Genomic DNA, 13,888 nt, shown 5'->3' on the forward strand with positions numbered 1-13,888 from the left:
TCATCTGTATTTGAAGTGTCTGTTTACTTGTTTTTTCTTCCATTCACGTGGCCCCTGAATTCCCAGACTGTGTCCTCATTCCTTTAATTCTCCCACCCAGCAACGTGTGCATCATGTAGGGACCCTGTGAATTGCTGAATCAGTAAATAATAGAATTTGAATTCTTTTCTAACCCAGTGACCCCCTCGGCATATTCATTTTTGACAGGTAATTTATCTTTTCCATTTTGTAAAGGAAGGACGAGACTATCAATCAGTGTTTGACTTATGTTGTAAAAGCAAGGCTTCTTGATTCTTGATTTTCTTTGATTTGGGGGAGCAAAAAAGAATTAATAAATTCTATTATTATTGAAGGAATTTGGAGGGGTTCATAAATGTCAACTTGAAAAGGAAGATTCTGTTCACAAATGCTTTTTTGATCAAGCCTATAAAAATGAGGGAGAAGTTCTAAAGAACAGATGCTAAGAAGAGCTGACTGTTTTCTGTTGGATGATTGCATGATGTTGGTGGGTAGCTGGACGTTTCTGTGCTCCTGGAGCAATAGTTCAGTTATGTTACCCTAGAATATGAATTATGACTGCAAGTGTCAGTTTTGCTATCATGGCCAGTTGACTTTATGACAGACTACCTGCAAATGACTATAGCCTTGCATTTGTCTGCTAACTTCAGGTAGTGCTGAGGCAGCTAAGAATGAGACAAATGCTAAATTTAAATGCATTAACAGATGCTGAGTGACTCTGACAAGCCGCAAACCATTGCAGCAAGCTCTTTTAATGGCGTACTCCTTTTACAGTCAGAATTGTTTAAGCTAACTAGAAAATTGTATGCGTTTGGGGCAGTTTCTCTTAGTAGAGTTATTTTTAGCATAAGACATATTTTCACTTTTTAGTTTCCATATAATCTGCTTTGGGCAGAGTGATTTGTTTTACGTTTCAAGCACTGATTTTCTACTACACAAAAGCTGTGCCTACATATTACCAGTACAACTTGTTGAAAAGTAAAATGGTTTGTTAATTAATCAGTTTCTGTTTCTGAAAGAAAGAAGCTGTTTAATTTTTATCCTTGACTGAAACTAGTGTTATCAACCAGTTGTTGGAGAATCATATGGTCACAGCTAAAATCGTTAGAGATTTATAAAGGATTTGGCAACTCTTTCAGTATATTAAAGTTCTGCAGGAAGCATAAAGTCCTTAAATTAAAAATGATTTTTAAAATTTGCCTTTTTTTCTAAGATAGCATATACATAAGTAGGCTTGCCAAGTAAAATAATGGATGCCTGGCTAACTTTGAATTTCAGATAATCAACAAGTTAGTGTTTAGTATGAGTATATCCCAAGTATTGCATGGGATATACTTATACTAAAAATTTACTCATTTTTATGAATTTCAAATTAAACTAGTTATCCTGTATTTTTATTTGCTAAATCAGACCACCTTATATTGACACAAAAATTTTCAAACTAAGAAGAAATGCAGTTCAAAATTAGTTTTTCCTGATGTCCTCCAGCCCTCTATATACCACCATTAGGGCCTTTGGAAAGCTGGCAGGAATAGTCTGTTTTTATAAATATGCACATTAATTTTACTTACACAAATGTTTCCCTCCCCTTCTTTTATACAAATACTAGCAACATTATACATTGCCCTGCCCATTCTTTTTTCCTACAACAGTAAGGAAGATAAGGGGTAAAGGGATCAAGTGAGTGGGTGCTTTGGAAGCAAGCAGAGTTGGATTCATATCTAAGATTTCTGGCTTACTAGCTCTGTGATCTTGAGTAAGACTTCAGTCTCTCCCTTTTCTCTTCCTGGAAAATGGAGAGAATAAAGTGCCAGGCAGTGGAGGATATTATGCAGAGCGAGATGTCAGGGCCTCAGCTCCTGTGATGGAAACTGCACTTACATAGCACTGTAGTGCCTCCTAGGTACTGAAGTCCTTGATCCATGATTGGTGTGTCCTGTTGTTCTGAGTGCTGTGGCTACTGAAATGGACAGGTTCAATTATAACTAAATAGTGATATGGCTACAAGCAGAATATAGAACAGTAGCTAGGGGGGCTGCTGTAAAGAAGCTAGTATTTTTTTCTATGCTATACCATTTGAATATTCTTATTCTCATTTTGTAGAGGGATTTAGTACTTTGACATATAATAGCCATACTTTTAAAGGTACTTTGAACATTTTTTAAGAACTTTTATTGAGATACAGTTAACATACAATAAACTGCATATATTTAGAGTGTACCATTTGATATCCCAATTTCCCCATTCATTCCCCCCTACCCTCCCTGCTTTCCCCATTTGGTGTCCATATGTTCTCTACATCTGTGTCTCTATTTCTGCCTTGCGAACCAGTTGATTTGTACCATTTTTCTATATTCCGCATGTATGTGTTAATATACGATATTTGTTTTTCTCTTTCTGACTCACTTCACTCTGTATGACAGTCTCTAGGTCCATCCATGTCTCTACAAATGTCCCAGTTTCATTGCTTTTTACAGCTGAGTAATATTCCATTGTATATATGTACCACATCTTTTTTATCCATTCATCTGTTGATGGACATTGAGGTTGCTTCCATGTGCTGGCTATTGTAAATAGTGCTGCGATGAACATTGGAGTGCATGTGTCTTTTTGAATGATGGTGCTCTCTGGATATATGCCCAGGAGTGGGATTGCTGGGTCATATGGTAACTCTGTTTTTAAGTTTTGCAAGGAACTTCCATACCGTTCTTCATAATGGCTGTATCAATTTACATTCCCACCAACAGTGCAAGAACATTCCCTTTTCTCCACACCCTCTCCAGCATTTCCTGTTTGTAGACTTTCTGATGATGCCCATTCTGACTGGTGTGAGGTGATACCTCATTGTAGTTTTGATTTGCATTTCTCTAAGAATTAGTGATGTTGAGCAGCTTTTCATGTGCCTCTTGGCTATCCATATGTCTTCTTTGGAGAAATGCTTATTTAGGTCTTCTGCCCATTTTTTGATTGGGTTGCTTGTTTTTTTGATATTGAGCTGGATGAACTGTTTATATATTTTGGAGATTAGTCCTTTGTCTGTTGATTCATTTGCAAATATTTTCTCCCATTCTGAGGGTTGTCTTTGTGTCTTGCTTATAGTTTCCTTTGCTGTGCAGAAGCTTTGAAGTTTCATTAGGTCCCACTTATTTATTTTTGTTTTTATTTCCATTACTCTAGGGGGTGGATCAAAAGAGATCTTGCTGTTATTTACGTCAAAGAGTGTTCTTCCTATGTTTTCCTCTAGGAGTTTTATAGTGTCTGGCCATACATGTAGGTCTTTAATCCATTTGGAGTTTATTTTTGTGTATGGTGTTAGGAAGTGTTCTAATTTCATTCTTTTACATGTTGCTGTCCAGTTTTCCCAGCACCACTTACTGAAGAGGCTGCCTTTTCTCTACTGTATATCCTTGCCTCCTTTGTTATAGATGAGTTGACCATAGTTTATCTCTGGGCTTTCCATCCTGTTCCATGATCTATATTTCTGTTTTTGTGCCAGTACCATATTGTCTTGATCACTGTAGCCTTGTAGTATAGCCTGAAGTCAGGAAACCTGATTCCACCAACTCCGTCTTTCCTTCTCAAGATTGCTTTGGCTATTCGGGATCTTTTGCGTTTCCATGCAAATCGTAAAATTTCTTGTCCTCGTTCTGTGAAAAATGCCGTTGGTAATTTGATAGGGATTGCATTGAATCTGTAAATTGCTTTGGGTAGTATAGTCATTTTCATGACGTTGATTCTTCTAGTCCAAGAACATGGTATTTCCCTCCATCTGTTTGTGTCTTCTTTGATTTCTTTCGTTAGTGTCTTATAGTTTTCTGAGTACAGGTCTTTTACCTCCTTGGTTAGGTTTATTCCTAGGTATTTGATTCTTTTTGTTGCAATGGTGAATGGGATTGTTTCCTTAATTTCTCTTTCGGATCTTTCATTGCTCGTGTATAGAAATGCAAGAGATTTCCGTGTGTTACTTTTGTATCCTGCAACTTTACCAAATTCATTGATTAGCTCGAGTAGTTTTCTGGTGGCATCTTTAGGATATTCTATGTATAGTATCATGTCATCTGTGAACAGTGACATTTTTACTTCTTTTCCAATTTGGGTTCCTTTTATTTCTTTTTCTTCTCTGATTGCCATGGCTAGAACTTCCAAAACTATGTTGAATAGTGGTGGAGAGAGTGGACATCCTTGTCTTGTTCCTGATCTTAGAGGGAATGCTTCCAGTTTTTCACTATTGAGAATGATGTTTGCTGTGGGTTTGTTGCATATGGCCTTTATTATGTTGAGGTAGGTTCCCTCTATGCCCACCTTCTGGAGAGTTTTTATCATAAATGGGTGTTGAATTTTGTCAAAAGCTTTTTCTGCGTCTTTTGAGATGATCATGTGGCTTTTATCCTTCAATTTGTTAATGTGGTGTATCACATTGATTGATTTGCATATATTGAAGAATCCTTGCATTCCAGGGATAAACCCCTCTTGATCATGGTGGATGATCCTTTTAATGTATTGTTGGATTCTATTGGCTAGTATTTTGTTGAGGATTTTTGCATCTAAATTCATCAGTGATATTGGTCAGTAATTTTCTTTTTTTGTAGTGTCTTTGTCTGGTTTTTGTATCAGGGTGATGGTGGCCTCATAAAATTAGTTTGGGAGTGTTCCTTCCTCTGCAGTTTTTTGGAAGAGCTTGAGAAGGACGGGTGTTAGCTCATCTCTAAATGTTTGATAAAATTCATAAAGGTACTTTGAATATTAATATAAAGAGGCTTATTTTTTCTTGGGGATTTTTCTTAAAATCTTGGATCTCAGAAGTGATTTGTTTAAACGTATATGGACTTTATATAAATGGTGACTATTACTGATCTTTCTTTGATGTACGTACCCATAGTTTCTGAATTCCTTAATTCTGACTTGTTTATACTTTTGTGTGTATTGTTGGCTATGGTGAATGGTCTGATCCAGTCCATTTCAGACTTCATTCACTTTGGGTCCCTATTTCTTTTTAATTTCTCCTGTGTAGAGCAAGGTCTACATAATGTTGAACTTGGATAGAGGAAAGAGAGTGGTAAGGTGAATCTTCCTCCTGTCAAGCATATTGTAGAAGCTAAATTAATTGACTCTGGGGTCAAACTGCCTGGGTTCAAATCTTAGCTTCATCGCAGTGGGGCAAGTTACTTCATGTTTCTGTGCCTCGGTTTCCACATTTGTACGGTGAGTAGATTGTGTGAGGATTAAAGGAGTTAGTTCGATGACATGCTTTGAACAGTGCCCAGATCTGAATGTAACAGGTGCTGTGTGGTTGCCGTTATGCTGTTACTGCCACTGCCCCAGCATGTGTCCATTTCTTTGTTATTATACCCACATCTCACTTCTTCTCTTTACTGCCCCTCTGATTCATTGCCGCTGGCGTGAATTACCCAGAAAAACCCAGAGAACTTGGCATTCTTCTGACATGTATTGAGCCTTGTTTATGTCTTATGCACTGGCTGTGGCCCACTGTTATCCAGCTACCCTTCTATTGTCATACAGTGTTGAGACGGTAAAGAGGGAAGGATGACGGTGGGGTGGTGAAAGGGTGAGAAGGAGAATTCATGTCTGCAGTTTGATGGGAGTGGACGCCATCTCTCTCCCTCAAAAATTCTGTGATTACAAATAGTTTTACATTTAGAACTGAGTACTTGCCACTGGGGTATAGGGCATAGAAAGGAACATGTTTTTTAACTTCTTGACTCTGTGCTGGTGAAATCAGAAGAGGTATGTATTTATTTTCGGGACATCAGAGCAGAGCAAACAAACTGTGAAATTAATTTTTTAATACTGAAATCCAGAAGAATGGAGTTCTCATCTGGGAACTGATGCCAGTGACTTGCAGCTGAATTGAGCTTTTTATTTTAAAACCTTTATGATACATTTTTGCTGGAAAAGAAAAAGTAATTCTGCTTCCACATAACTGACTTGTAGGTGAACTTCTGGATGCCAGTGTTGTTCTCAGTTGGGAACTGCTTACTCTGTCCTTTCTCTGCAGACTCCTCATAAATCAGCGGGCCTCTAAATCCATAGGCCAACCACCCTCCCCTGCAAGTCATGAATACTATTTATCTTCTGAGTTAATTTTTCATAGGGGAAAGAGGATAGAACTAAATTTTATTGTGCATACCAAGCACTCATGCATATAGTTTCACCCTTTCAAAACTTTATGAATACCATTCACTTGTAATTAAAGATTTCCAAGTTCAGCAAAGATGGATGAGTGACAACACAGGTGTATAGCTAGTAAATGGTCAAGCTGAAACTTTAACTCAGGTCATCAGACTCTCTCGTCCATTCCCTTTCATTGCTCTTATGCTTCCTCCTTCGGTTGCATTAAATAAACCTTTGTAGACCTGGGCTTCCTTCTGCTGGGGTATCTTCCCTTTTATTTTTTTGTCAGAAGTTAATAATTTTTTGAGAGGGGGCTGAATAATATTCTATTTTATGAGGGATTATTATGTTCTCCTTGTAAATAAGAATAAAAAATATAACTATTTTAAAGATCTCCCAGTGTTTTCCCCCATGAAACCGTGCAAGGCCTGCCATTGGAATGATAATCTATTCAGCACATGGGCTCAGCACTAATCCTAAATATATATTTTGAATTAGGAGTTTTGCAGTGAGCTGGAAATTGGTTTATCTCATTTATCATAACATACCCAAAGAGTAACTGTTTTCTAGGAAACTAAGGCTTTAGATGGTAGGCCCCTTGCTCAAGGCCACACCACTCTCAAGGTTTCAATTCCAGGTTAGAGCCAGCGCCCTCTTTTCTTGACACCAGGGCACTTTCTAAAACAAGTGCCAGGAGTTGAACTGTTTGACTATTTGAAATGGAGTTGTTATTTTAAATTGTATTTTCTAAACTGGGTTTAGTAAAGTCAAGAAGTAATGTTCTCAGTTATTACACAGAGCTAACTGCAGGCATTGATGGTCTGTACGTTTGCTCTTGTATGTCACATTCTTCCTTTTTTCCCAAATGCATTCTCTCTTAAAGAGATTACAGGGGACAACTTGTTCCCTCTCAGAGAAATCCCATTTCATCTTCCAGATGAAAAGTGAGGATGTCTGGTTGTGGTTTCCTTTCCTTCATTGAAGAAATGACCCACTGACATCCTGATGATTCAAGGTTTTCTGCAAGACAAAGGATAGATGTAACTTGGAGTCAGTTGTGCAAAACTGTTGGACAGCAAAGATTAAAGATGGGTTAGTGGTGTGGATATTGTCAGTGGAGATCTGCATCCGGTACTTTAAAGAGTCTAGATGAGTATTATCAGAGAAAGATGAGATCCGTGTGGGTCAAAGAAGTTGAGAAGATATTTTTGAGCGGGAATAAAAGAGACTGTTGACAGGAGGATATTTTGAAAACTTTAAAAAATCTTTTTAACACATTGCGCTTTCTTTTATTCAGTTTTTCATCCGTGATTTAATATGTTATCTTGCGTCCGTTCACTTACTGGTTGAGTGTCACAATTCATTTCTTAATTAGTGTGTCTGAATCATCTTCCCAGTTAAGGCTGAGCATTCAAGGGCAGGATCACATCTTCCACTTTTTACATTTTATTTTTTGTTGCCTACAGAATTTCTTATGCAGAGCCAAGTAAGCTCCTTCTTCTATGGGTAAGGATCTGTAAGTGAATCCGAAGTTATAATGGTTTGTGTTGAGAAGCTCTTAAGGAAATGTTTTGGATACTTCTACTATCTTATTTAAAACAGATTTTATGCCTTTTACCTTATTATACAAGTATTATCTGCAAATGTGAGATAATTTTGAATAAATCCTAGAATGATTACTTTTTTAGCCTATAAAGAAAACTATCTTAAGTTACCTCAACAAGATTTTAGTAGTCAAAGGAATCATAATAGTACCAAGTGCTTTTCAGAGTATTTAATTTTAGAATATAATTTTAAAGTTGTAAAACATAACCATTCCATTTTCTTTTCTCCCTAGAGTTCCTTTGTGGTTGCTGTTTTACAAGCTTTGTAGAGAAGAACACTGAACTTTGGAAAAAATGTTAGAAACTATAGGTAAGACCTATTTCTTCCTGACCATTTGGATAATAATCGAAACTCCCCCCATTGGGATCTTTGAAGTATGGTATGTTCTACATATCAGGATTCTGTGTATAGTAACTTAGTTAAAAATTTTTTTATCTGCTAGCATTATACTAGGGTAATGTTTTTCTATATTTGGATGATTTCATGTGAAGTGTTATCAAAAAACATCATTTATAAGCAAAAGTTAAAAGCATATGAAATGTTCTACCAATTATGGGTTTTAATAAAGCTTAATGTAAACCCGATTCTGACTTATGAACCCAGTTCTGGTTAATGTTTGTTTCTGGATAGCACCAGAAATTTTAACGATGTTTTTAATACTGAAAGATCATAGCCTATGTTTTACTCTTCCTTTGTTCTTGACAGGTGAAATACTGCTAAGCTTTGCTTTTAAGTTGGTAAAAATAGCAGTAGCAAACACTTAGATTGACAAACTTGAGTGACAGTTTAAGGCAGTTTAATTTCTGCATGAGATAATTTAGGTCGAAATATCCAAATTTCATAGCCCTCATGTGTTAACCTTTTTTTTCACACGGCTCTTTAGGCTGAGAGAAGCTAGTTTATAGAACTGGTTTCAGGTATATGAGGTAAGGTACACCCAGTCCTTCATTGTCACTCATCTGACACCACAGTCCTCACTTTTTCCAGGGACCCCTTTGGGTGTGATTATTGGAAGGTATCTGGATTTCACTGTGGTGCCTTGATGATCATGGCTGGTGCCTTGACACCTGCAGGTTTTGAGAGTTGGGGGGAAGTGGGTGGCAGGAAAGGAGAAGGAGCGGTTTTTGTGATCATGGGGATCATTGCGGTGACTTTTGTTCCTGGTGCTCTGCCTGTAATGAGAATGCATAGGTGCACGTTTCCTGCATCACCTCTTTATACTAAAGTCACACACCGTGAAGACTGCCAGTCCACGGAGGAAAGTTCCCCCTAGGAAGATGAACAGCAAAGGGGAAATACAGAATTGTTTAAACCATTATTTTATAATTTTCATTCTGTAAGTTATTACTGAGTTGTACACCTTTCAGGAATTGACATGGGAATTAATACTAGATTTGTGTTCTGAGATGCCATGGGAAATATGACCCAGAATAAAATTCTCATGCGTATCTTTACTATTATTTGCTTTTAAACTCTGCATGAGTATATATTTTGTTTAAATTTGTGTTTGTGTGTAACTCATCGTCAACGTTAATTCACGTTTTAATTTCCACATTCCTGCGTAATTCTACATTTGGTGCTCTGGAAAAATGAGTCTGGTGATAATTCTCACTCTTTTTGATTACTGTGGTATGGCAAATATATTTTAGTAGACACACTTGTTACCATCATGAATCTGTTAGGATATATATCTTATCAGTCTTCATTTTTTTTTTTTAAATGTGGCTTTACTTTAAGGGAGAGAGAGAGAGCAGGAGTGGGGTTTGGGGAGATGTTTTTAACTATTATTTGTGGTAGAAACTCACTGTCTGGTGGAAGCATGCATGCAAGATGCTAGGATTATTAGGGATACGCTAATTCAAAATATTTACTTTGGCAAATAAATATCTTGCTTTGGGCATAAGACATTTAAAGTACTAAAAAATGTGTTTTTGAAGGGATGTGCATGATTGTGATGTATTTTCATGTAAATTCACAAGTATACAATGCTTTGCCCCTTAATATATGAATTTGTCATATTTTGGATGTTATAACACGTGACGTTATTCACCTCCACTTATTAGTTACACTTCTAATTTTTCTTACGTATAAGTGTTTTTAAAAAGTGGAAATGTCAGTGTTTGCAAGATGACAGTGTTTGGTTTTCATTAGAGTTGAAATAGCTGGTATTGGAACTCAAATATGCTTCATCTGAGTTAGTTTCTGTACTTTACAATTATTTGCGTGTAGCATGCACTATAACTGGTTCCTGCTATCAAACAAACTACCTTACTAGAGACTTTAGGGTCTGAAGAATGTATGTATAGTGACATCTTTTAGTCCCTCCTTTTGTTCTGAGTCAGTTTTGAGCTCTCGAAAGGAATAGTTTTAGGATTTTTATAAGCATGGTTTGATGCCTATCTTTCAAATCCTGTTATTGACTAATGCCGCTCTTGGGTTTAGACAAACATCGGGCTCTGCAGGCGGCAGAGCGCTTGCAGGCCAAGCTGCGGGAGCGTGGGGATGTAGCAAATGAAGACAAACTCAACCTGCTCAAGTCAGTGTTGCAGAGCCCGCTCTTCAGCCAGATTCTGAACCTTCAGACTTCCGTACAGCAGCTGAAAGACCAGGTAGGACATGGTACACCCACAGGAGGACTTCATAGCGTGGCATGGAGCTTGTGCAAGTCTCATGTTTTTCTGAAAGGCTGATTTGTGTGTGTGTGTGTGTGTGTGTGTGTGTGTGTGTGTGTGTGTGTTAATGAATAGTTAATGAAGTCATTTAAGCCTCCAAATGAGGCATTCACTGTGGCTTCCCCCCTCTCCCCCAGTTATTTTTGTGATGGTTGTTGCAGTGTGTTGTAGAGGATATGACGTTGTGTTGAAAGCTGTGTGGATATGGAAGAATGAGTTCCTGCAGGAGAAGGGGATGATAAAAATATGTTGAGGGTGGGTGGCTGTAGCTCGGTTTCCATCATCACTAGGACTCATGGTTCATATGATCTTACTCATTCAGATTCAGACATTCAGTACACTTACAAGATTTCAGATGAGCCTGGATTTGCATGTGTAATCATGTGTGTGAGGAAGGGAAATCACCTCTGTTTTGACAGTAGAAGGAATAATTACATTGTCATCAGTTAGAGGAATTGCAGTTCTCACTTCTTAAGAGAATGTAAGTAGCAATTGCTCCCATGACAGCATCAGATGGTGATAAACATGAGGACTTCTAAATGTAACACAGTGTTTTATTTCTGTAAAAATTATGAACGTTAAAAAGCCCTAGCATTTATATTAAAATTGAAACATCACAATGACAGAATGAAAACTGGAGTCAGATGGTCTTTGAACTTAATTTAATCACCATTTCTTAGGCTTTTAAAAAATATTTTTAAATGGTTGTTTTCCTCACAAGGTTTGAAGTCAATCTAATTATGCCTTCAGCCCAAGATAATTCTCATTTTCATGTTTTTAGCATTAATCTGATGGTTGTGGATGACTTGCTAGCAAATATTCTGCCTTAAAAGTTTAAAATGAAACCTGAAGGCTAGTTTCATAATTAAGTGAAAGAAGAGCTCCAATTAACAACAACAACAAAATCCAAAATGTGCCAAGTTGAAAGAAGAACAAATAGTAGCAATGGGGAAGGAATTTGTTTAATGTGTAACTTCCTAATCTAAATATTTTAGTAGCCCCCCCCAAATTAAGTAAATGGGTCAAGAAGAATCTTTAAAAACATTGGTGTTTTTTTCCTCAGGTAAATTTCTACCTAATGATTTTATAAGTTATGACCACAAATTAAGAAAAAGAGGTATTTTCATTCTATGTAGCTGTGTTTGTTTCCTTTGTAAATTATTGAAAAGATTTTGGTTCTAGGTGCTCATTTTTGGAATGGATTGGCATGCTTCTGGAGAAACCAGTATCATGAATATGAGTGTAATTATGGTGTGGAAAATTATCTGGTTTTTAGAGAGTGTGAAGATGTTGAGCAGATGTCTTCTCCCCTGATTGTATTATGTGAAAATACGATTAGAATGAGAGGAGAAGTTGAAAGAAAAAGTACTAGTAAGTCTGTTAGGAAATACCATTTGTCCAGTGAGGCACCTGTTGAACTTTCCCCGCTCGCCAGCCTTGGGTAAGGGGAATCGCTTTCGTGCTTACCATGTCTGCTGAGAGGTGGGGAGAAATGGGCCTACTTGTTGAGCTTGTTTTATCATTTCTAAGTGAAAGTAGAATATGGCTCTAAAACTGTTTGTGTCCTATGTGATTCAGCTGAAATTTCTTTGGAAATTATTGATCATAATATCATTGAGCCTCATAGTCTAGGACTGTTGGACAGTGTGATCTCATGTTAATGATAGATGCTAATATACAGTTTACCCTTGAACAGTATGGATTTGAACTATGCATAAGTGTATTTTCTCTTCCTTATGATGTTCCTAATAGCATTTTCTTTTCTCTTGTTTACTTTATTATAAGAATACAGTATATAATACATGTAACATACAAAATATGTGTTAATTGACTATGTTATGGGCAAGACTTCCTGTCAACAGTAGGCTATTAGTAGTTGTGTGGGGATTGGTGCCGCTTCCCTCTGTGTTGTTCAAGGGTCAACTGTATTTCAAGGCTAAGTAAGCTGCGATGTTTGTGAATTATGTAGGTGTGTCTTACATGACTTTGGACTTTTTGGCTTATTGGTCACCTCTTCAAATACTGAAAGGGACCAAGGAAACCATCTGTTCTTCCCCCTGCTTATTACAACAGATTATTTTAGAAGAGTAGAGCCAGAGCTAGAACTCGGGCTTCTTGGCTCTCCCTTATTTGACCCTGTAGCTTGTCTTACATCTCACCCTGCCCCCAAGGGTAAGAATGCCCTAGATGCGAAGAGTTTAATGTTGGTTGAAAACCACTGATAACTTCCTACCAGTTTTTGTGACTCTTCCCGTTACTCTTCATTCTTTACCAATTCAATTTCATTTAACTTAACCAGGTTTTTTTTTCCTTGTGTGACGAGAAAATTTTCAAAAACTTATAATATTTTCTGTTTTAAAGTTTAAACATAAATATTCTAGATGTTATCATGTTAGATTTAAATTTTCTATATAGTTTACCAACTGCTAATTTATTAACATTTATAATTTAATATTTAAGTAATGCATCTAAGGAGTGAAATTTGTTCTGTGCTTTTAATCCAGCAACTGCACAGATCGGATGCATGTCTAGCTTTTATTTATTATCTTATACCTAAATTACATTTTCAAATGTATAATTTTATAAATGCACGATAGGAGCAAGTTACTGGTCCATCTTTTTTAGTATTACTGGAAATGTTGACCCCTTTGATTTCCTTCTGCCGTCATTCTGTCTTTTAAAAAGCAAAGGGAGTGAATAATTGAAAGCCCAGAAAGCCCAAGGTATATGCACCATATTGGGAACATGATCATGTTGCATTAATGACAGATGCCGACATGCCGTGTTGAATTAAGCCTACTATTTTTTCCCCTCAGATCCTTCTCATTACTTCTATTCAGTAATGTTTAATTTTTCCAATTTGCTTCTGCAGTATTAAGACTGCCCTTAGAAATCGAACTGTTTCCCTTTGGCAAATTAAACACTTGACAGGTGTGTAACTGAGAGGGCAAAAAAGCACATGCCCTGAAGGGATGTGCTATTTAAATATTGTCAAAAATATTAACAGGTCTGAGAGTATAATTGATGCCTCTGTTTAACTCTGCCACATTGTGTATTGTTCTAACCGCCAGCGAAAAGGATGTGTGCTATTAAACCTGAATAATCTCTAATAGCGCCAGTTCATTTCCTATTGCGTGATTCCTGTTTAAGTGAAGAGGAAAAAAATAAAAAGAGGGAACTGTGACTTTGTGTCAATGATCTGTCAAATGCAAATTCTCAAGTAGTGTCCTCACTGTCACCTAGTCATCAGGGCTAATAACTGCAGGGCTTAATGCATATTCATGACAAAAATCCAGCCATTGTGGAGGAAATAAACACGTTAGCAGTTTAATAATAGAAACTTGTCAGCCACTAGGATATTGGATTTGCATATTTATTTTATGACGTTTCTCCAGTCCAATGTAGGTGGATGCTGCTTTTCTGATTAATTGCCTTGCCTTCTGAATTGACTATGGGCGCTA

At 37.0% G+C, this 13,888-nt stretch overlaps 1 protein-coding gene across 5 annotated transcripts in view; it reads left to right on the top strand.

The window, feature by feature from the left end:
* The window catches only part of MPDZ (multiple PDZ domain crumbs cell polarity complex component), a 154,515-nt gene that overhangs the window by 18,370 nt on the left and 122,257 nt on the right, over positions 1–13,888 (top strand). For all 5 annotated transcript variants that reach the window (XM_057721662.1, XM_057721664.1, XM_057721661.1 and 2 more), the window contains exons 2-3: positions 7,988–8,064; positions 10,198–10,364. In XM_057721662.1, the coding sequence (XP_057577645.1) occupies positions 8,049–8,064; positions 10,198–10,364 (183 nt within the window). In that variant the 5' untranslated portion in view covers positions 7,988–8,048. The remainder of the gene's footprint in view (positions 1–7,987; positions 8,065–10,197; positions 10,365–13,888) is intronic.

Source organism: Hippopotamus amphibius, chromosome 2, assembly GCF_030028045.1.
Source record: "Hippopotamus amphibius kiboko isolate mHipAmp2 chromosome 2, mHipAmp2.hap2, whole genome shotgun sequence".
Classification (NCBI taxonomy): Eukaryota; Metazoa; Chordata; class Mammalia; order Artiodactyla; family Hippopotamidae; genus Hippopotamus; species Hippopotamus amphibius.